We start from the raw sequence: 23,081 nt of genomic DNA, 5'->3' as shown, positions 1-23,081 counted from the left end.
CTTGTAACACAGACGAGCCGAAAACAACCTAGGCAGCTGAGGCTGACCGAGAACCCATAATCTTCCTGCCTCTGTCTCACAAATGCTGGGTCTGCAGGTGTGGGCCGGTCACCGTGGACGCAGGGCTTCACGCATGCCAGCGGGGCACCCTCCCCAATTGAGCCCCAGTCCCCAGTCCCCCCTACAGGTATCTTGTCCTGAAATGTGGGTGATTCAAGAGATTCAAGGGTCAGCAGAGCCTGTAGCGATTGGCTGGTCTCTGACCATGGCCGTCCCAGTCCCTATCATCACCCGGAGAGGTATTTGATTCTCCTCTTCCGGACCTAATGTCACCAAGAAGTCTCCTATTGGACACCTGGAGACTGGTTGCCGCAAACACCGCAAAGAGGAAGGGCCGGTGGCCAGCTGACGGGAGAGCTGAGATTTGTTAACCAAATAAACACCTGCTGCAGCTGGGGCAGAGATTTGTGTTTGCTGACCCTCAGCTCTGCCCACCTGCCAGCTGAGGGGCTCTGTACAGATGGAACCAGGCAGCAAGTCCCTCCTGTCACCCCAAGGACAAGCCCCAGTAACAGGAGTACTACTCGGCCAACACCCTCCACCACTTAGGGGGACAACAGCCGACCCCACCAACTCCTCTCTTGCGGGCCCTGCGGCCTCCTCTGGTTCCTATCCCGGGCTCTCAAGTGTGGGGAAGCTCCATGCCAATGCTGAGCAGCCTGACCCAGGGATAGGCAGCCTGCCCGCTCTGGGGGCCTCCGAGCTCACACACCCACCTGGAGATGAAGCAGAAGGAATTCTCCCTCCCTCCCCCCACCACGGCCCCTGCTCCCAGGGAGGGGCCCCAGCCGTACATTTGATGCAGTCTAGAGGGTAGGGCTGGAAGTGGCCAGCCACACGGAGATCCCAGCTGTGTGTACAAGATTATCGAAACCCAGAAACCTGCCCCCAGGCTGAGAGCAGAAAGCTGGCGTGTCCCCACCCTGCGACCCAGCTTCTCTCCCCACCCCCAACCCAAGCCACCACCCATCGGGCCAAGCTAGGGAGGGGACACAGGGTCAAGAATGTAGGGCAAGGCGGCGTGTGGGCAGCTGACTGAAGCAGGATTCTTCAAGGCCAAATTGCTGGATTCAGCCTGAGACCCTAGAGTTCTGTGGCAGAAAGCGAGACTGGTTCTGTCCTCGGCAGACCCCTATGCCACCCCTCTCTCTGTTGAGTCACCCCACGGGGGGGACATCACACCCATGTGCCGCTGCATGGGACCTGTACCACACCCAACCAAGAGGGTGGAGGCTCTCACTCCCACCAGCCGAGCAACACTCATAAACATGTGACATGAACTGGGTCAGACCCTCAGAGGCACAGTCCTGCCTCCACTAGCAGGCAGAAAGCACGGCCTGAACCTGGGAGCCAACACTCGGCGAAAAGCAGGCCTTGCCTTCCCTGATCTCCATCCCGACAACTAACCAGGCGTCCGGACCTGTGAGCTTCAGGATGCTCAGGGCAGAAATCTGAAGTTTGCCAGGCAGCCCGCACAGCGGGCAGGTGTCAGGAACGCTTCCGTGAGTCACAGAGCCTGCTACCGTGTGATTCTGGGCCACCACAACAGAGTGTCAGCTCGGGAGAGGTCAGACATGTCTGAGAGACAAGACACAAACAGGGGCTCAGCTTGGTTTGTCTGTAAAGGCTTCTGAGAGTGCTCACAAGGCTGGGGGCCCAGAAAAGACATCCAAAGCAGTGCCACCACAGACATTATTTGAGTGAGCTGTTTCGTATTTCCTCCAGGAAACATATGCTGTTGTTGTTGTTTTTTTAAATCAGGAAAAAAAATTACAAGTTTTCAAAACCTGAATCTGCAAGCACGGGACTAGCTGAGGCTAACCCACTGCCAGGGCTAAAGAACACAAGGGTAGCACCTTCCTCCAATGACGTCATAATTAAGCCAGGACCAATCTCAAGTACACCTGGCAGGCAAGGTTCCCAAGCTGTACAACACACTAGGACTCCGTCCAGAAACGATACCTGGCACCCAGTAGGTCCTTCATGAAAGTTTGCTGACTGACTCAGGCTGATCAAGCAGACAGGCTTCCTCACAGCCTGCTTAGGGACCCAAGCCCTCGGTGCTCACTAAGGAGCCTGAGCAGGACAGGGCATACCTGTGACCCCATCCTGTGGGTCCCCAAGGCAAGACGAGCTACAGTTCGGAAGTCAGCCAGGGTTACAAAGCAGGGCTGTCTTGAAAGCCCAGAAGGTCTAGGAGGGGTCTCACCTTTGCAGTGATGCGACCCAGAAAAGGCTTCCAAAATAATAATAATGCATACATGAGTAAAAAAAAAATGATAATAAAATAACTTCAGGAGTCTTAAGACAATAGTCGGTGCTATTCGGAGCTGAGTATCTGGAACTGGGAGCCGTGCAGTACAGGGCGGGAAGCTGGGCCCGGGCCTCCAGCAAGCAACAAGCGCTCGGCTACCAAGCTACATCTCCAGCTCTTTCTTCCGACTATCACTGAGTCGCTTTGATTGCCCTTGAACTTCCTCTGTAGCCCATCGATCTTGACCTTGCAGTCTCCTGGGTAGCTGGGTCGGCAGACCCGGGCCACACCCAACTGGGAACTACAGTTGGCTTTGTTTGTTTGCTTTTTTTATATTCGCTAATAAACTGTTTTTAGGCTACCCTACATCCAAGACATTCCTAGGTACAGCTTGAGCACCTTAGAAGAAGGTGCAGGATAGGGCTGAAGCGAGGGCTCTTTGCAAAGGACCCCAGTTCAGTTCACAGCACTCATATTAAGAGTGCTCGGAGTCACCTCTAACTCCAGCACCAGAGGACTCAGCGCCCCCTTCTGGCCTTCATGAGTACCCGCACTTATATGCATACACACACACACACACACACACACACACACACACACTCAGACACTAATGATTAAATCTTATTTTTCCCCCTAGAGAGGTTCTTACTATGTAGCTATGGTTGTCCTAGAACTCACTCTGTAGACCAGGCTAGTCATGAACTCAGAGATCCGCCTGCCTCTGCCTCCTGAGTGCTGGGATTAAAGGCGTGCACCACTATACCCAGCATTAAATCTTTCTTAAAAAGAGAGCATATGAATACACAGGATGCACTGGAGATGGGATTCCTCTATCAGAGCCCTAGGTTTGAGTTGTGGAAATATTCAGTTAGTGATGGAGTAGGAGCCAGAGAGCACACTCCTGGGGATCCTGGACCAGAGATCCTCATCTGAGAACCCAAGGTTTGCCCCACATCCCCCATACTCAGGGTCTTCACCTCCAGCGCCGACCCTCCCAAGACGGATAAGGACAGGACAGAGAATGCCACAGGAGAGGCCAGGGCCCTCTTGACCCCATGTGCTGACTGCCCCATGGTAGGGTGACCCAGGTCCAGAGGTGTCCCCCTCAAAAGTGATTCCAGGCCCATTAATGGCAGCAAAGTCTCCCTGACAGATGCCTCTTCAAAATTTAGTTCACCTGCACCCCCAACTCAATTTCTGGGGGTCTGCAGCCACTCCAGGGACACTAAAAAGATCTCCAAGGGACCAGATGGGACCTAACAGGTCCACCCTGCGTTCCTGTGAGGGAGAGCTGGCCACAAGCCACAACAGCCCTCCCCCCTCTTCCTCCCCATCCGCAGCGCCAGCTCTGGCCTCTTATGCCTCCACCTGGGTGAGGGGCGAGGCCAGCCGCAGCCACGCTTCCCTGCCAAGAACAGGTGTGGGCCTGCTAGATCCACTCCCCAGACCCCTCCCAGCCTCCCAACCCAGTTAATATACAATCTTCACGGGACCTCTAATTACCCGAGAGGCTTTGACTGGCTGTCTCCTTAAGTGCTCTGGTCCCAAGCCTCAAGCTGCTGCACCTCCCAACTCAACCAGAGCCCCCTCCCACCTCCCCAGCTGGGCCAGCCTTCTGCCCACTAATGCCAGACACTGGGCACTGAGATGGGCCAGACGCTCCATCCAATCACACCAGGCCCAGAGTTCACGACCCTGGGCACCAACAGCCCAGGAACGGCTGCGGGAGCAAGAGTTAAGGGTGAGGGGCAGACAGACTTGAGTAAGAAGAGCAGAGAGACTCATAGAGCCATGCTCCTGGCCCCGAGGACTGTAACTATAACGCAGCATCGAAGGCTGAGGATATAGCTCAGAGGCAGGGCACAGGACCCGTAGCTATATGTACAGTTAGCATGCCTCAAACCAGGGTCCCGCTCCCGGCTCTGCAGAAAGGAAACGGAAGCATGGAGATTTGGGTTCAGTCAGACTGAGTCTCTTAGACTCTATGTGTCTGCCAAGCTTGACCTTCTGTTTGTTTGTCTGCCTTGTTTTTTTGTTTTGAAGACAAGCACCTTCGTAGCCCAGGCTAGCCTTTTTTTTTTTTTTTTTTTAGTTTTTTGAGACAGGGTTTCTCTGTGTAGCCCTGGCTGTCCTGGAACTCACTCTGTAGACCAGGATGGCCTCGAACCCAGAAACCCACCTGCCTCTGCCTCCCAAGTGCTTGGATTAAAGGCGTGTGCCACCACCGCCTGGGCAGGCTAGCCTTATATAGCAGAGGCTGCCGTTCAATTTGTGATCCACCAGCCACCGCCTCCCACGTGCTGGGATTACAGACCCCACTCCACAGAATCTACAGAATTCCCAAGGGACGTGGTAAAAGAACTGTCAATCCCTCTTCATCGGCTCTAAGCAGGAAGCGGGAAGCCCACGCCCACACTCCCACTGTCCCCCGTACAGGGCAGCCTCCACGGTCAGCTCTGACTATAGGATGGGCACAGCTAGTTCACCAACTCTGCAAGCGTGCAGCATTAGCTGGACCTACAGGGAGCCCACAGAGCCTGGTTTGCTCCAGAGAAGAGTTTGAAAAGGGTCACAGAAAACAAAACAAAACAAAAAACAGGATTAACTCTGCCCTGGAAGGTGGGGTCTCAGCTCTTTCAAAAGAGGCCACTTGGGGCCAGGTCTCAGGGGGTGGGGCAGATTTACTCAGGGAGTCACAGGGGAGCAAAGGTAAAGAGATGGGGGGGTGTTCCAGGAAACACACCTGAACTTCTGGTGTATGAGAAAATGTGGTGAACAAAGATGAGGTTGTGGCCTGTACACTGGGACCAGGCTGGGAAAGCACCTGCCAGTTTTTGAGGGGGACTGTGGGGAGGGGGTGGTACATAGGAAGGGGTAGCCTGGGGTCAAGGGCTCTCAGATGTCCCTGATACCTGCCCTGAGGTCCAGGTGGACTAAAATTAGCAGCTCCTGAGGCAGGATGGACCAAGAGGAAGAAAATGTATTGAGAACCGGAGACATGGATCAGTGCTTTAGCGCACCGGCCTCTCTAGCACAGGACCTGAGTTCATTCCCAACACCCACAAGGTGGCTCACACCCTTCTGTAACTGCAGTCTCGGGAGAGCCAATGCGATCTCTGGCCTCTAAAGCCACGCAGCACCCACATGCTACACAGACATACATGCCAGCAAGACACTCATACACATGAGATAATCTTTTAAGAAGAGAGAGAGAGAGAGAGAGAGAGAGAGAGAGAGAGAGCCAGCAGAGGGATTCTCCAGACAACGGAGGCTGCCTGGGGACAGGAAAGGGGACCTTAGATCCTTTTCTTGGCTCTGTCAATCCTCAAGGTGCTTAAACAGCGTCTACCCTGTGCTCAGCCCTGAGCCAGACACATCAACAAAAAGTGACTATTCCTTTTGAGAATCTGCAAAGTTGGGGGAAATCGGGGCTCCCACCTTTGGCTTTGCCCCTCCCCCCTGTCCCAAGGCAGCATGTGAAGTGCTGACTATGCAGCTCCCCTGTAGCTCCCCAAAAAGGGCCCTGCCTGGCAGGGCTCTGAGCCAGGCCTGCAAAGATGCTGGCCCAGATGTGGCTCCTCCCCTCTTCTCTGGGCAACTTCTGAAGAGAAATCTGATGGGGAGGTGAGTGTGTGTAGGAATTTCCATCTGACCCAGGAGGTGTGTAGGAGAGCCTGGAAGATGCTTGGTGAAGAGAGGGACGCTGGAACTCCCATCGCAGCCTCCTCAGGCAGAGAGGCCCTGGCAGTTTCTCCTCCCTACAGCACATTGAATTCCAACCACCAAGAGGAGAGAGCAAGGGAGCCAGGAGCCTCCCACCTGCAGGGCCAACTTTGAAAGGAGAAATCCTGACACACTTCCAAAGCCCCCAGAGAGGAGTCACCCTCCGCAGCTGGATGGTGCTGACAACATGAGACACCAGAACATTAGCCACCACCACCCACCAGCCCGAAAATGGGGCAAAAAGACCAGATCCGGGCTTGTGCGCTCCCCTCCATCCCTGTAGCAACGAGGTGCCAAGGGTCTCTCCAAAAAGATACCGGGATTCTAACCTCTCGCAGCTACCAGCCTGGCACCAGCATGGGATGGAATCAATTCCCTGCTTAACCAGCCCGGACCCCGGGGAGGGGGCGGGGGGGTGACAGCCAGAATTAATTAATGTTTGTAAAGCGCTCTAGAGAACCTGGGACCAGGGACCCAGGGGCGCCAGAGTAGCTACACAGGAAATTGACAGGGAGCGGGTGGCGGCGGTGAGAGGGGGGCCAGCTGGCCAAGACCTGGACTGCCTGGACAGGGAGGGTAAAGAAAACACTCTGAAGACGGGATGGGGCACAAGGAGAGTGAAAAGATGCTACCTCTCCAGATAAATAAATAAATGATTAATTAAATAATTAAATAAACCGATTCAAGATGGGGATATAGAGGTGAGTGTCTGGCTCCTGGCTGAGCCAACCCTAGCACCCCACCCCCAATCCCAAACAAGCATACCCAGGCCCTCTCCAACTCAGGCCCCAGCCACCTGCACAACCCGAGGACCACTTGCAAAGGAAGTCCGAACCCCTCAGCTATGAGTTAAGAAAGAGTGTGCCAGAAGTGGCGGGCTTCGTGGGCCCTGACGCCTTCTAGAACTCCCCAGGGCACCGGACTACTACCTGAGCAAACAACGCACTTCCTTTCTCTAAGAGAGGGGTGCCAGCGAGCGTCCCCTCGCTTCTGGAGACTGGGCTGTCCAAGCAAGCCTCTATCAAGGGCTCAGGGGACTGGACATTGGGAGACAAGCAGCTGGTACCATGGCCCCGATGACCCCCTCTTTGCCCTAGGCTCACTCACCCCAAAGTGCTGATGAAGCCATTGACGGAGCCCTCGGCGTACAGGGACACAATGTCCCCGATGTGAAGAAAGCTGGACATTTCATTCATGGCTTCGGCCCTCCGGGGCTCGAGGCGGCGAGGTTGCCCAGAAGCGAGCTACCAAGCTCGGTGCAGAGGACTGAGGCGCGCTGGGCGGAGAGGGGCGCAGTGCCACCTCGCAGCCCGGCGACCCGGACGATCGGGACGGCCGGAGTAGGCTGGCTGCCACCAGAGAGCGAGAAGGCGCGGCGGGACCCGGGTCCGGGTGAGGAGGTGCCGGCGTCTTTGCGCGCTCGCAGCCCTCCAGCCCGGCCCGGCCCGCGCGTACCTGCAGCCGGGAAGGAGCAGGAAGTCTGGGGCCGCCACACACATGCAAATCCCGCCTGGGAGGCGGGGAGGCCACACCCCGCCCCGCCCCCGCCGCGGCTCCCACGTGCACCCGCGCCCCGGGCTCGGCCTCTTCTACACAGCGCGTGTGCACGCCTGCACCCCCAAAAGCGCCCAGCTTGCCACCGGACGACCCCCAGGCTCTAGCGCGCTCTCTAGACGGCTATCCACCAGCACCGCGGTGCACTTCGGGGCTCTCCACCCTCGGAGATCCCCAGCTCGCCTAGCCTGCGGCCCACGCGAGGCTGAGCACACCGGGAACTTGGCCACGGTCACCCTGCGGCAACCGCGCCCAGCTGAGAACCGTCTTGCGCCTGGATGCGCGCTCAAGCCCTTAGCGTTGCAAATCAGGATTCACGTCTCTCAACATGAAAAGTCTTTTCATTGCACAATAGAAAGTGCTTGGACTTGGAGGGGAAATGAAGCAATGGGGTGGGTTTGGGGGGGTTTTGCTTTTTGTTTTTTTATTGTCCTTGTTGGTTTTTTTTCTCTCTCTCTCTCTTTCTCCCCACATTCCTGTGTACAAAGAGATCCAACTTCCGAATCAGTTCAGCCGCTCCCTCTCCAGGAGGAATTGGCTCCATTTTCTCTTGGCTCCTTCTGTCTTTGCTTTAAAATAAATAAATAACACTGGGAGGGGAGAGCATTACCTCCTCTAGTTAATAGTGCACCCCAGCGCCCACTGAAACAAGTTCCCGCAGCGGGCCCTTGCTCACAAAGTTCAGCCTTCAAACTCCTGCCAAGTTGACTACTTTCTGTTCTGCGCCACGGAGGCTGGGCGTTCGCTTCCTAGTGCTTTGGTCGGAACTCCTGAGATAAGAACGCCCCCCCCTCCCGCCACCACCCCCCTTCGGTCACGTTTGCTCCCTCCTCCCCCTCCCAGCCCCCCTTATTTCCTGAGGGGCGGGAATGGGGGCGTTTGTCCCTGGGAGAAAAGGAGGAGGGGACTGAAGACAGAAGCAGGAAGAGACCCAGGAGGGGTGGAGACAGCCGCCAGCCCTGAGCCAGCTGCTGACCTGCACCGAGAATTGTTGCGTGTAGGGGATTTTTTTATCAAGACCCTTAGAGCTGGTGGTAGTGGCTAGCCAAGCCTTTAATGGGGAAGTAGAGGCAGGACGACTGGGAGTTAAAGGTCGCATAGTAAGTTCGAGGCTTACCTAGGGCACGTGAGAGCCTGCCTCAAATAAATATAAAAATGGGCTGGAGAAATGGCCAAGTGGTTAAGAGCACTGCCTGCTCTTCCAGAAGATCCAAGTTCAATTCCCACCACCCACACAGCAACTCGCAATTGTCTGTAACTCCAGTTCCAGGAGCTCGGATGGTCTCACGCAGACATACATGCAGGTAAAACACCAATACACATAAAATAAAAATAAATTAATTAATTTTTTTAAAAAATCATAACAGGGCCCGAAGAGATGGCTCAGCAGTTAAGAGCACTGGCTTCTCTTCCAGAGAACAGGGATTTGATTCCCAGCACCCACGTGGCAGCTCACAACCATCTGTAACTCCAGTTCCCGGGGATGTGACACCCTTTTCTGGCCTCTGCAGGCACTGGGGACAGATATACAAGCAAGCACCCACATGAAATAAATAAACCAAAGTCCATAAAGACCCCAAGGACGTGGGTCCAGCGAACTCCATGGTGTCCGAGTCCCTATTCACTACTGCCCACGGTCACACGAATTCCACATCTGGCCCGGACCGCACATCCTCTTCTAGATATATCCAAACAGTATTTTTACAATGCTTTGAGTGTTTGTCTCAACTAGGCTGCTTTTTTAAAAAAACAAAAATCAACATCTCATGCAGTAAAGACTTCCGGCACCGATCTTCCTGCATGAACCGCCGCCGTGCCCAGTTTTGCCTTGAGAGGCGAACCCAGGACTCCATGCATGGTAGGCACCCTCCCAAACTGAGCGACATCCCCAACCGTAAAACACGTATGGTCCTAGTTTGCTCTCTAGGGCTGTGGTAAAACGCCATTATCATGAAGCGACCTGGGAGGAAGAAGGGATTTATTTGGCTCGCAGGTTCCAGTTGATCATAGGACGCCAAGGCAGGAGCCGGGCAGCAGGGACAGAAGCAAAGACCAAGACCGTGGAGGACGCTGCCTACTGGCTTGCTCAGTCTGCTTGCTTTTACAACCTAGTCCCACCTTCCCAAGGGTGGCATTGCCCACAGTGTTCTGGAGCCTTCCGACATCCATCATCATCCAAGAAACTGTTGCTTAGGCTTGCCCACAGGCTTGCCCACAGCCCTGTCTGATCGGGGCGTCTTCTCAGCTGAGGAGGGTCCTAGTCCCAGGCGGCCCTGGCTGTGTCAAGTTGTCAAAAAACTGTACGGGATGTGCATCCAAGAAGCTGCAAACTATCACTTAAAAGAAAAAATAAAATCTTGCCAAGCAGTGGTAGCGCACACCTTCAATGGCAGCACTCGGGAGGCAGAGGCAGGCAGATCTTAGTGAGTTCGAGGTCAGCCTGGTCTACAGAGGGAGTTCCAGAACAGCCAGGGCTACACAGAGAAACCGTCTCAAGAAAAAAAAAAAATTCTTATCTAGTGGACTCTCCCCAAAAGAGATGACCACAGCCCAGAGAAACCCCACCACCAAATAGTCCAGTCCCCCAACTGGTTTCTGGGAACTGAAGTTAAAACTGAGACCCAGTACTCTAGTGTGAGAGACGACAGTCAGGGCGTCTGGGTTCTCGGACTGTGGCATCATTGGAAGGGCCAGGCCCCCGGACAGATCCTCTTGTCTCTCATTCTTCCCCGGGGTTCCAGAGGGAAAATACACATTCATTCCATAAGCATCTATTGAAGTCCTACTGTGGCACATCTATTGAAGTCCTACTGTGGCAGTTTGAATAAAAAAATGGCCCAATAAACTCATATATTTGAAAACTTACCAGTGGATCTCTCGGGATTAGGAGGCGTGGCCTTGTTGGAGGAAGTGTGTCACTGGGGGTGGGTTTTGATGGTTCAAAAGCCCAAGTGAGGCCCAGTATCCCACCCCCACCCCCACCTCCACCTCCACCCACCTCCCACCCCCACACTCCCATGTTTACAGGCCTATCTGCCTTTCAGGGAGTAGCTTTCAGCTCCTCCAGCACTATATCTGCTATGCCTACTGTCATGGTGGTAATGAACCTCTGTAACTGTAAGGGAGCCCTCGATTAAATGCTTTCTTTCGCAAAAGTTGCTTTGGTCATGGTTTCTCTGCACAGTAATAGAAGAGTAATTAAGACGCCTGCCATGTGCGGGGCCTCTGCTCCTCCCCGGTGTCTGATCAGACCCGCCTACTTCTCCTTCCCAGAGCTTGGAGGGTTGAACATTGGCTCTCTGGTGACTACTCCAGCCTCCTACAGCCCCCGGGGTCTGGTCCTCCTGTGTCACCACACTCAGGCACATCTCAGAGCCAGGCTGAAGAAGTCCCTCCACTCTGGACCTGGATGCTCTGAGCCTCTGTGTCTCTGTCGACCAGGAAAAACTCAGAGGTAGGGAAGCCTACCTTCCATCCCACTGAAAAGTCCAAAGAAGGAGGTCCGCTGCCAGCCCCTGCCACGCCCATGGCCCCAGGGATCAGGCCAGGCAACTGGTCCTGCCAACCCAGCTCTACCATGAGCTCTTTCCTGAGTTCTGAGGTGGTGCTGGTTAAAAAAAAAAAGTTCAGCCAGGTTTTTGTTTTTGTTGTTGTTGTTGTTGTTGTTGTTGTTTTAATACAAGAGGTGGGGTCAGAGTGCAGTTGAGTGGCAGGGTGTGCTAACCATCTGAGAGCCTAGCCCGCACCCCCACTTCCAGCCCCACCAAGAACCCTCTTTAAAGGAAAACCAGATGGATTATGGTAGCTCGGTCCATGGCCCTACAGCTTGAAGCTCTCCGGGAGCTCCCTGCCGCCCACAGGACAGGGTCTGCAGAACCCAGCCCAGCGGGCCAGACCTAAAACTGCCTCTCCCTCCCCGATCTTGTATCCTCTGCAGAGATCTGGGTGGCCTTCGAGAGGGCACATGCTGGGGCCCAGTCCAGAGTCCATGAATAATAGTTCTGGGGATGTGGCTCAGTCGATAGAGAGCTTGCCTAGCGGGTTCCATCCCCTGTGCCACATCAATCAGCCTTGATGTTATCTCATCACACAGGAGGAGGCAAAGGCAGGAGATCAGAAGTTCCTCAGCTACAGAGGAAGCCCAAGACCAGCCAAGGCCTCCAGAGACACTGTCTTAAGACAGAGGAGGAAAGCCAGAGTCCGGGAGAGCCATTTGGCACATACCTCTACCCAACACTCTTGAAGCAAAAACAAGGACGGCTACGAGTTCTGGGCCAGCCTGGGCTACATGGTAAGATCCTGTCTCAAAAAATAGCAATACATGGGCTAGAGAGATGGCTCAGCGTTTAAGAACACTGACCGCTCTTCCAGAGGTCCTGAGTTCAAATCCCAACAACCACAAGGTGGCTCACAACCATCTGTAATGGCATCTGACTCCCTCTTCTGGTGTGTCTCAAGACAGCTACAATGTACTCAGATACATAAAATAAGTGAGTCTTAAAAAAAATACCAATATGTGTTGGACATGGCGGTGTCTAACCTTAACCCCAGTATTTGAGAGGCAGAGTCCTCTTTGAGTCCAAACCCACCCTGGTCTACATGGCCAGTTCCAGACCAGCCAGGGCTACACAGTGAGATCCTAATCTCAAAACAGAAAATGACCCAACACCTTCAATGGTGCCTCCTAAGGCCCCAAAGACAAAATGAGGTTCCAGCCTACCAAAGCTCACCCAGGGGAGCCCATGAGTTTTAGCCTTCCGGACAGAGCACAGGTGGCCTGAAAGCACAACAGAAGCTCTGTACGCAGCAGAGTCCATTGCCTTCCTGTGGCTGCGTAGATTGGCAGTTCTCAAGCTGTGGGCTTACAACAGGTTTAGGGGTCACATATCGGATATCCTGTGTATCTGATATTTACACATTGTGATTCATAAGAGTAGCAAGATTATAGTTAAGAAATAGCAACGAAGCTGGGCGTGGTGGCACACGCCTTTAATCCCAGCACTCGGGAGGCAGAAGAGGCAGGCGGATTTCTGAGTTTGAGGCCAGCCTGGTCTACAAAGTGAGCTCCAGGACAGCCAAGGCTATACAGAAAAACCCTGTCTCAATAACACCCCCCCCCAAAAAAAAGAAAGAAAGAAAGAAAGAAAGAAAGAAAGAAAGAAAGAAAGAAAGAAAGAAAGAAAGAAAGAAAGAGCAACGAAAATAATTTTGTAGTCGGGGGTCACAACATGAGGAACTGTCTTGAAGGGTCACAGCACTAGGAAGGGTGACACAGGCTGAGTCCCCGCCTTCATTCTTCCCACCCAGATCCTCTTACCCTCCCCATCTAATTGGGAAGGGCAGCAGGATGCAAGAGAGGGTGCCACGGCCCTCCCTTCAGTAAGGAAAGGTAAAGAGGCAACGGCCCAGCAGAACGCCCTGTAGCGGAGGTTGCCGGCTTGGAGGATGGTCCTACACAGCAGCAACCATCCACAACTCTAGTTCTGGGATCTGAGGCTCTCTTCTGATCTTCACAGGTCCTGGGTACGCATGTGGTGCACATCCATGCATACCCGTACAGAATACCCGTACACATCCATGCATACACCCGTACAGAATACCCGTACACATCCATGCATACACCCGTACAGAATACCCGTACACTAAAATGAACAAGTCTAGAAAGAAAGTAAGGAACACAGAGAAGATGAAGGGCAGATTTACTTTAATGGATGCTAGGCAATGGGAACCATCAGCTTCACGGCAGACACTCTCGCTGGCCAGGGAGGGCTGTGCCTGCTGAGGGGACCTCCTCGCCAGCACTTGGGACTGTCCCTGTGTTTACCAGACAGTCCTCATTCTCCCACTGTCAGAGACCCTGCGGGCTGTAGCGAGGTCCTCTCGGCTTCCGACCGTGGACTGTGAGGCCCTGGATGGACTAAGCTTGTCTGCTTCACTCTGTCCTCCGGCCAGACACACAGAAAGGCTGAGTGAATTTAGATGGAACTGAACCAGAAAGGACAGGGATTAACCCAGACACCAACCCCCCCCCCTTACAGGGAGCTGGGACCCCCAGCTGGGGGAAATTCCAGAAGGAGGGGTGCGGGGGAGGGGAATGGTGGCCCAGTTCTTCTGAGTGACCATCAAGCTGGGACCAACTTCAGACCCAGGAAAGGCGTTACCATTGTCTCCCCAAGCAACAGGTCAGCATGGCCCAGGGCCATCCTCAATGGCTGGGTATCTATCTCCCAGTACCTGATGATAATGTCACCTCCCAAGAGACCCTCTAGCCCAGGAAGCCAGCGGAGGGATGGTTGATGCTATTGGGATCCACAAGGCCTCAGGCATGACAGGCGAGTGCTCTGACACTGTGTTACACCCTGGCCATCTTTTAAAACTTCATACTGTGAGACACAATCTCCGTTGTGCTGCCTGGGGTTAACCCACAACCTGGCCTGTAGCCCAGGTGGACCTCGAACCCGTGACCCTTCTCGAATCTGATTCTGGAGCCTCAGAGACCGCAGGCCTACGTTACCGTCTTTCTTCTCTCATCTTTTTTATTCCAGACATTGTGAGTGCAGAGCTTGCCACCAAAGCAGGACAATGTTCAGAAATCACACCAGAGGGTGCCCACAGGCAGACCCAGCAGGAGGCCACCTCTCCCTGCCGGGTTCAGGTAGACAGGAGGGGGTGGGGAGGGGAGCTCAGACTATTCCCCAAGTTCTGAAGAGGACAGGGGGCAGTCTGAAACCCAAGTTCCCTCAACCCACACATACTCCTGGAGACCTAACTGGGCTCTGCTGTGTGGTGTTGTAAAAAGTGCAGAACCCTCTGGGATCCAGGGTCTTCCTGGTAAATAGGTCTCAGGTCAGCGTCACAACCCCAGGTGTTACCATGGCCTGGCTTGTCCCCTAGGGTCCCTCTGATTGCAACTGGAAAGGTTGAGAACACACCACACACACACACACACACACACACACACAGACACACAGACACACACACACACACAGACACACACAGACACACACAGACACACACACACACACACACACACACACACACTGTTGCTTTGGGACAGATGACAGTCTGTTCTCAAGGGTCTCTTCTGTTCTTTACTGCAGCATCAGGAGAGGGGAGGAGCCTGGAGGGAGCAGGGACCTGGATGGGTGAAACCAGGAAGGGGGCGGGGCCCAGCCCTGGCTGACTCAAAGTGGCAGCCACCAGCTGGGTCACCCCCGTGGGTGGGGTGCCAGTCCAGGCCCGCTGGGTTCCCAGAGAATTCCTTCCCTATGCCATCAGCTGCCCTGGTCGGGCACCCCACCCACAGCAGGGAGTCTCTCAGGCATAGCCAAGGGTGTGCAGGATCCCCGGGAGCCGGTACACTCCCTTGTTCAAGGCACTTTCGCTCATGCCCTTCCCCACATGCGGAAATCCACGCTCAGTGTCTCGGGAAGCCAAGAGCTAAGACTTGCGTTTCCCGTAACCTCATGCCCTCACTGAAGCATCTATTTCTTCCAGACGTTGGGTGACCACTTACCCCATGCACGGGAACTCAGAAGACAGGACCACAATCTGTGGGTCCAGGAACATAAGAGGTAAGAGACCAAGGGCTGGGATTCGCTATTAGTCACGGAAGACTGCCCCCACTTCACCCTACCCCACCAGCAGGCCTTCCTAAGAGCATAGACTCTGGTTCTGGAGGCCCCAAATCAGACGGCCTCTATGCCAGGGCTCCCCCCACAATGCCTGACCCTGAACTTTCCCATGCAGGGCTCATCTTGGACACAGTGAACGCCAAGCCTGGAGTCAGGTCCCAGGATCAGCGGCAGCCACTCGCTGTTGCAAAGAAAAGCCTTTTCGTGTCTCAATGTCCCTGGGGAAACAATAGAGTGTCACTAGTCAGACACTGGCATAAAGCAGCCACACATGGCCAGGACTGATTCAAGAGAGGTTAGGACTTGCCAGGCCCGCAGAGGCACAGACATGGTGAAGGGGTAACCAAGATGGTGGCGGGGTGCCCTGGAGCTGGCCACTGAAAGGCTGCCCTCTGCCCTAGGAAGAGGCTCCAAAGAGCCAGGCCTAGCCACGCCAACCTGGGTGTGGCAGACAGAGAACAAACACCCCCACATCTTTCTCTTCCAGCCCTCCCGCCTCTGACAAAGTGCAGGCAGCCCAAGGGGAGCTGGGTAACTCGGGCCCGGTAGCACAGCCCCCTTCGGTGGGGGGGGAGCGGGAGGAGCTCAAAGTCAGCGTGCAGGTGTGGGCAGTGGGTCTGGAGAGCCAAATAAGATCGAATAAGATCGTCCCTTGGAAGTGATTGTTCTGCAGATCGGGGCAGTCTGCGCTCTCTCCGCTGGGTGTGGTGGCACACCCCTGTAATTACAGCAGTGGGAGGCAGAGGAACCGCAAGGTGGAGCCCAGCCTGGGTGACACACCAAGACCCTGTCTCAAAGAAATGACAGGGTCTCCAAGCCCGCCTACGGTATCCCATCCCCAGAAACAACCCACATGGTGGCAGAACAGACATCAGCTCCTGTATGTTAACCTCTGACCTCCATGTGCATGGCGTGACACTCTGGTGCCCCTCCCCCCCCCCACACACACGAAAGCAAATAAATAAACAAAATTAGTTGCTCAATTACAGGCTAGGACTTATCTCAAAAAAAAAAAAATCAAAAGAAAAGGAAGGAAGAAATAAATGATGATCTGAGAAGGCTCAGAGGGTCCAGTGCATGCAAGGTCCTAGCACCCATGGAAAGCTAGGCATGGTGGTGTGAGCCTGTGACCCTGGCCTTGGTGGGCCACAGGAGGATCTGTCAGGACATCTATTGCATCAACTAGCTCCATATTCAGTGAAAGATCTTGTCTCCAGATCTAAGGTGGAGAGCAATACAGGAAGACACCTGACTCAGCCTCTGGGCCTCTGGCATGCTCATGCATACAAATACATGCACATGCAGACATGCACACATAAACACATGTGTACACACATATACATATATGTACATGTACTCACACATGTACACACAAACACATATGCATACATAAATATACATATACACAAATACACACATATACACAAACACACACATGCATATGCATACAAATACCAACACACATGCACACAAACACACATGTACACAAACACAAATATACACACACATGCATACAAATATACAAATACATACATACATGCAAAAATATATACATGAACACATGCACATGCACACAAATACACACACAAACAAACAAATACATATGTATGTGAAAATACATACAATATATACATGCATACAAAACACACACATGTACTCAAATATACATGTAAATGAATCACACATACATGCAGAGGCACACAAATACACACAAACCCACATTGCAATCTAGCCATGGAATTTGGGTTGTACCAATGACCAAGGATGGAGCTTTTGAGCTCCACAGGGCTGGAGAGATGGCTCAGCAGTTAAGACACTGACTGCTCTTTCAGAGGTCCTGAGTTCAAGTCCCAGCAACCACATGGTGGCTCACAACAATCACCTGTAATGAGATCTGATGCCCTCTTCTGGAGTGTCTGAAGAGAGCAATGGTGTACTCATCATATAAATAAAAAATAAATCTTTAAAAAAAAGCTCCACAAGCCAGGATCCAAATCCCCTGGGTCACTGAGTAATGAGTCCTAGGCCGTGATGTTGACGCCTTGAGGCGTGGAGGGGATGGCGGTCCTGGTCACCCTTAGCCTGATACCCAGAAGGGCTTGCAGGGAGCTCTCGGGAAGGGGGCCACAAAGGCGTCTGTGGGTCTGTCCGGGTCTGTGTGCCTCGCTGGCTGCCAAGAAGTCAGAAGACAAGCATCTTGGGCCTGGGAAATTTGTAGGGAAGGAAAACTACCTGGAGAACTTCCCAGGGCCCGGCTGGGCAGGACCAGGCCTTGATTGACAGGAGGCAAAACACTGATGCCAAGTCCACCTGGGATTGGCTCTGGCCTCCAGCTGCGCCCACACCTCCCTTGGCAGGAAGGAAGTGTTTAAGCCAGCCTTGCCCAAACAGCCTGGCCTGGCCTGAAAACTGTTAAATCATGCGTGGACATCCACTCAACGGGTCCTCTCCCACACCAAGTTGCATGGCCTGTTTCTAGATCCTTCCTTTATAAGGGGGTGGGGGGACATGAGCAGGGTGTGCCATGCCCTCCTAAGGGAGCAGGAAGGGGTCACAGCCCAGGCACTCTTAGTGGAGAGAGGGAGCGAGGGAGAGAAAGGCCTGCTGTTTGTCCAGGAGCTGAGCAGACACTGGGGCCCTTGTCCTGGGGCAGCGGAGGAGGCCTCGGGCCAGATGGAGAACAGCCGGCCCCTTCCTCCCACACCCCCATCCAGCTCCCAGGCCTTCATGAGAAGAACAGAGGAGACTTCCCTGCAAGGCCTGGTGAAGTGCAGCTTGACCCCAGCCAGACACCGGAGCTGTAAGATCTCCAGGGAGCTGGGACGCGGAGGCACGGGCTGCCTTGCCAGATCTCAGGCCTGAGGATTGGTGAACCCTTCTCAGGAAGGGGCTCTCTGGCTACAGAAAACAACCCCAACTTTGGACTATGGGGCTAAGAGTCTTGGAGGGAGGGGGTCTGCAATGTGTGCTGGCTGCTCAAGGAAGTGCCGAGCACACGGGGATCCTGTGAGCACACACCCTCTTGGAATTGGGGTTCTGGTGCAGATCCGGGGCACTCCCCTAAATTACATGCAGTTTTACTGTGTGCCGTGGAAGTATGGGTGTGGTGACACGTGACTAGGGCTCCCAGAGAGGCCAAGCTATAGGGAATGGGCAGGGAGAGGCCGCGGCTTCCTGAGGCTTTAACGGACAAGCCAGACAGAGCAAATGCCATGGGCAAGAAAATCCAAAAAAGGAGCTGAAAGGAGAGAGCATTGGAGCTGCACGAGGAGTTGAGAGCAGATTCGTGGGCCAGGCAAGGCTGGGGCCAGGGTGATGGCAAAGCAGTTGAAACCACTGGCCATAGCTACCCATAATGCAGGTTCCAGGTAGAACTAGCGCCCTCTTCTGGCCTCTGAGAGAACTGCATGCTCATGGTACACAGCCATACATACGTACAAGCAAACACCCATACACATACAATAAACATTTTTTTTTTGTTTTTGTTTTTGTTTTCATTTTCGTTTTGAGACAGGGTCCTACTATGTAGCACTGGCTGTCCTGAAACTCGCTTTGTAGACCAGGCTGGCCTCTGCCTTAAACTTACTGTGTAGCTGAGGATGACCTAAGTGCCGGGGCTTACAGGCCACCAAAGCCCAGCCCTGACTTTGCTTATAGAACATTTTGAGGTTCCAGGAACCCCGAATGGTGGCTGAGAAGGCCGATCAGTTGGCAGAGCACTTGGCTGGCATGCAGGAAGCCCTGGCTTCATCTTCAGCACCGCTTAAACTAGGTCGGCGATACACTCCTGTATCCAAGTACCGGGAAGGTAGAGGCAGGGGGATCAGAGTCCAAGGTTATCCTTGGCTACATAGTGGATTGGAGGCTAGCCTGGGCTACATGAGTACCCCTCACAGAAGCTCCCCTGCCCTGGGAGAGCAATCTCAGTGCCAAATCCATTGGGACTTCCCAAATCTCTGTCTGGCTGTGGGCACCATTAAGATTGGGGGGGGGGGGGGTTGAAGAGAACTCAGCCCAGAGAAGTTAGCTGTTCAGTCCGACGGAGTCCCAGAGTAAGAGACAGTGGCCTGGGATCTCATTTCATCCGAGTTCCCCCAAATCAGACCCTAATGCTATGTCTTGGGGAATGGTTTATGCTGGAGACCTCGAGACGCTCAGGCCCAGTGGGGCCCCAGGACTTGCCCTGTTGGCTGGCAGCGCTCAGGCTGTGAGGGAGTCTGATTGTCCCACCCAGGGGTGGAGAAGCCTGCAGGGTCCTTATCCTCTTGCCTGCCTGCCCTGGGTTAGTGCCAGCCTGGGGACTTTAATCCCAGCCTGTCTGTCTGCTTGTGCGGAGTGAGGAAGCCCCCGGGCAGGGAAGATTCTGGAAGGTTTCTATGAAGGAACTGTAGTGCTGGGCCAGCAGCCAGTCCAGGTCTTCTGGCTTCTCCTCCAGCGAGTCATTTGTCCCACGTGCCTGCTAGGCCCCAGCCCTCTGCCCAACCTGACTCATAGTGACACCCAGCTACAGGAAAGAGAAGAGCTCAGAATCTCGGGGTCTTTGGAATAGATCATCCAAGGTGGCCAGCCTGCTTGAGGCCTTAAGGTATAGTCTTAGGGAGCACAAAGATGGTTTCCACAGAGCACTGTGCCCCTCAACCTGCAATCGAAGGTTAGCCAGTCTCAGAGGACACTGGATCCACCGTCTGAGCTGAGACTGGACTCTCTCCTCCCAGTTAAAGTGTCCAGCGAGCTGTGACTCTCAGCCACAGCCCCGTCCCGACACCGGCCTTTAGCAAGCAGGGTCTTCTGTAGCCCAGGCTTGCCTCAAACTATCCGCATCTGCAGGTTCAACCTTCCTCCTTCTGTAACCCTTTGACACAGCGTCTCATGTTGTGGTGACCCCCAACCATAAAATTACCTTCAGTGCTACTTCATAACTGTCATGGTGCCTTTATGAATCATAATATATCTGATATGCAGAATATCTGATGGGTGACCCCTATGGAAGGGTCATTTTTCCGCCAAGAGATCATGACCCACAGGTTGAGAAACATTGATCTATAGGGTCTCCTGGACCAGTCAGGCCCCAGTAGGGCAGCTGACAGAGGAATTTGTCCTCATGGTGGCTGAGAGGAGCTCCAAATCAGGACATGAACCCCACCAAGATCTGTGTTCCCAGTTCCTCCCTCAACAGCCACATCTCTGCTTTGGCTCCATCTTCCTAAAGGGGCCCAGTCAGCTTCCTCCTCCCTTAGCTCTGGGCCTCTCTGCATCCAGGTGCTTCTCTCTGAGTACCAGTCTGTGGATCACATACTGGACCTACTGCCCTTGTTCCACGAGACTCCAGGGTCCAGGACAGTCCTTGCTGCCACCATGGATAGAGCATAGTAGTCAAAGGGGTCAGGCGATAGGAAGAACTTCCTGGTAGACAGAAGTGGATCAGTAGCCAGCATCAGAGAGGATCAAGATTAACCTTGGTTATGTAGTAAAGTGAAGACCAACCCGGGCTACATGAGACCCTGTCTCAAGAACCACACACACACACATTGAGCCAGGGGGGAGGAGACACCCATGATCGGCAGCAAGCCCAGATGCATCACCAGCTTCTGATTGGTCACTGCTTGAGCCCTGCTTCTGGAGTTCAGACACTCCTTGGAACCACCAACTGGGCCTGATGGTTGTGCCCGGCCACCCTGTCACACTAGAGCACCGCCTTTCTCAAATGGCTGTCACAGATGGGGGAGAGAGAGAGAATGAGGGGTAGTGTGGTCTCAGTGGCCTCCGAGTCGCAGCCCCCTGCTGGAATCCCACAGTCCCCGTCCCCTGTGTTCCCCGCTCAGAGGTGGTTGATCCCCTGCATCAGGGTGAGCCCAGAACATCCTGCTACCCCGAAGGAGCTGCCTATCAGTTCCCTGTCCTCACTTTGAGGACACAGGAAGCTGTCTCCTGGCTTTGGGTCCAGCCCAGGAGTGGTTCCAACTGGCAGACAAGGTGGGCCGGAAACAGAGGACTACCGAGGGCAACGTTCCCATGGCAGCTGCTGCATAACAAATATGCAGAACTTTAGGGTGGGAGATCACCAGTTTCTTTTTGCACAAACTTCTGTACATCAGGAGGTCTGCCTAGGGTGCTTCTTGCTGGGGGGTGTTGTGTCACATGGTCAGCAGCCAGTGAGGATCAGAACCGGCGCAGTTGGACTGGGTATGCACCGAGCCCTCAGCTGGCTAGTGGTTCTGGCCTGGGCTGGGAGCGGAGACAGAGTCTAAAACCTATTTAGCGCCTGCAACTTCGGAAGCTCAAGGCTGCTGATGGCTTTTGGGGACAGGATCTCGTGTAGCCCTTGAACTTCTGGCTCTCCAGCTTCCTGGGTGCTGGAGTTGCTGGTATGCACCAGTACCACCATGAGGCTACAACCATGAGGGCTGTGGTTTCAACGCAGGGCTTCATGCATGCCAGCTAGATGAACACTCTTCCCACAGAGCAGATGGGAACAAGACCCAATCTCTGGGTGTCAAAGATGGCAGGGAGGGATGTGTGTGTTCTCGTCCCTCTCTGTGTGTCTGTCTGTCTGTCTCTGTCTCTCTCTCTCTCTCTCTCTCCCTCTCTCATGCCCAGGCTGTCCCTGAACTTCTTCAGCTTCAGCCTCCCAGTGCTGTGAGTCACCACAGGTGTGGGTCACCACATCTCACTTAGGGGCTGGGTTTTTTGTTGTTGTTGTTGTTTTTTGTTTGGTTTGGTTTGGTTTTTCAAGACAGGGTTTCTCTGTGTAGCCCTGGCTGTCCTGGAACTCACTCTGTAGACCAGGCTGGCCTCGAACTCAGAAATCTGCCTGCCTCTGCCTCCCAAGTATTGGGATTAAAGGCATGCGCCACCACTGCCCGGCTTGGGACTGGGTTTTAAAACCATCATGGCTGACACCTCTAATAGGTCTTTCCCCTGCACAAAGGTCTGTCACTCAGCAGTACCCCGACTCAGATCCCAAGACGGGGCGGGGTGGGGGACACCAGAGGGCACTGGGCCTGTCCTGTGAGCTGAGGACAGTGAGGACCACGCAGGGAAGGTTCCCGAGGATGCTGAGTTAGAAACGAGGCCCGCGGGGGGAGGCGCTGGCACACTCTCACCTGCTCTCAGACTCAGCGTTGTCAGAGATGCTGACAGCTTCTGGCACATGGCCAGCCACAGGGACACCCTCTGAATCCAGGAGCAAGGCTTAGAGGGCAAGACCGGTGACAGCCCAGCTGGCTACCAGGGGCATGTGCGGAGGAGCGAGGGGCAGGGAGCCTGGGGTGGGTCTGGACCTGCCCTGCCCTGCCTCTCCCCTCCCTCCTCTGTGCAGAGCCTCCAGACCATAAGCTATGACCAGGCCTAGCCTTGTGGCCACTCCCAAGGTCCACTTGGGCCCTCAGGCACTTCCTGAGCAGTGGGGTTCATCCTGTCCTTCAGCTGCAGACGGGAGCTGTGTGTGTCCCATATCCCAGAGGAAGAGCTACTTTGTTCAGGCCTAGTCCCCTGCCTGGCTGGAGCTGCCATGGCCAGCGCTGGGTGAGCAGGGCAGAGCCCAGTGAGGGACCTGGGAAATCAGGGTAGAAAGGCCTGGGAAGGGCATGGCTCTGTGCCCGGGGCCATGAACCCTTTCTGGCTTCCTTCCCTCTTACAGTTTCACTTCCTCCTTCCATTCATGATTTTTGTCTCTCCTACTGCCTGCCCACCCACCATCCATCCATGCATCCAGTCGGGTTAAGTTCTAAGACCACCTTGTCTGGGGGTAGTAGCATGTGTCTTTAATCCCAGCACTTGGCAGAGGCAGAGGCAGAGGCAGAGGCAGAGGCAGAGGCAGAGGCAGAGGCAGAGGCAGAGGCAGAGGCAGAGGCAGA

At 54.3% G+C, this 23,081-nt stretch overlaps 1 protein-coding gene across 1 annotated transcript in view; it reads right to left on the bottom strand.

Annotated features, from left to right (window-relative positions):
• The window catches only part of Itpr3 (inositol 1,4,5-trisphosphate receptor type 3), a 64,208-nt gene extending 56,689 nt beyond the window's left edge, over positions 1-7,519 (bottom strand). The window contains exon 1 of the mRNA XM_021221506.2: positions 7,145-7,519. Coding sequence (XP_021077165.1) covers positions 7,145-7,233 — 89 coding nt within the window. The 5' untranslated portion in view covers positions 7,234-7,519. The remainder of the gene's footprint in view (positions 1-7,144) is intronic.
• Positions 7,520-23,081: the final 15,562 nt, after the last annotated feature.

The sequence above is a fragment of the Mus pahari genome, chromosome 21 (genome assembly GCF_900095145.1).
Source record: "Mus pahari chromosome 21, PAHARI_EIJ_v1.1, whole genome shotgun sequence".
NCBI classification, from domain to species: domain Eukaryota; kingdom Metazoa; phylum Chordata; class Mammalia; order Rodentia; family Muridae; genus Mus; species Mus pahari.
The sequence above is the reverse complement of the archived record's forward strand: the minus strand, read 5'-3'. Positions and strand labels throughout refer to the sequence as shown.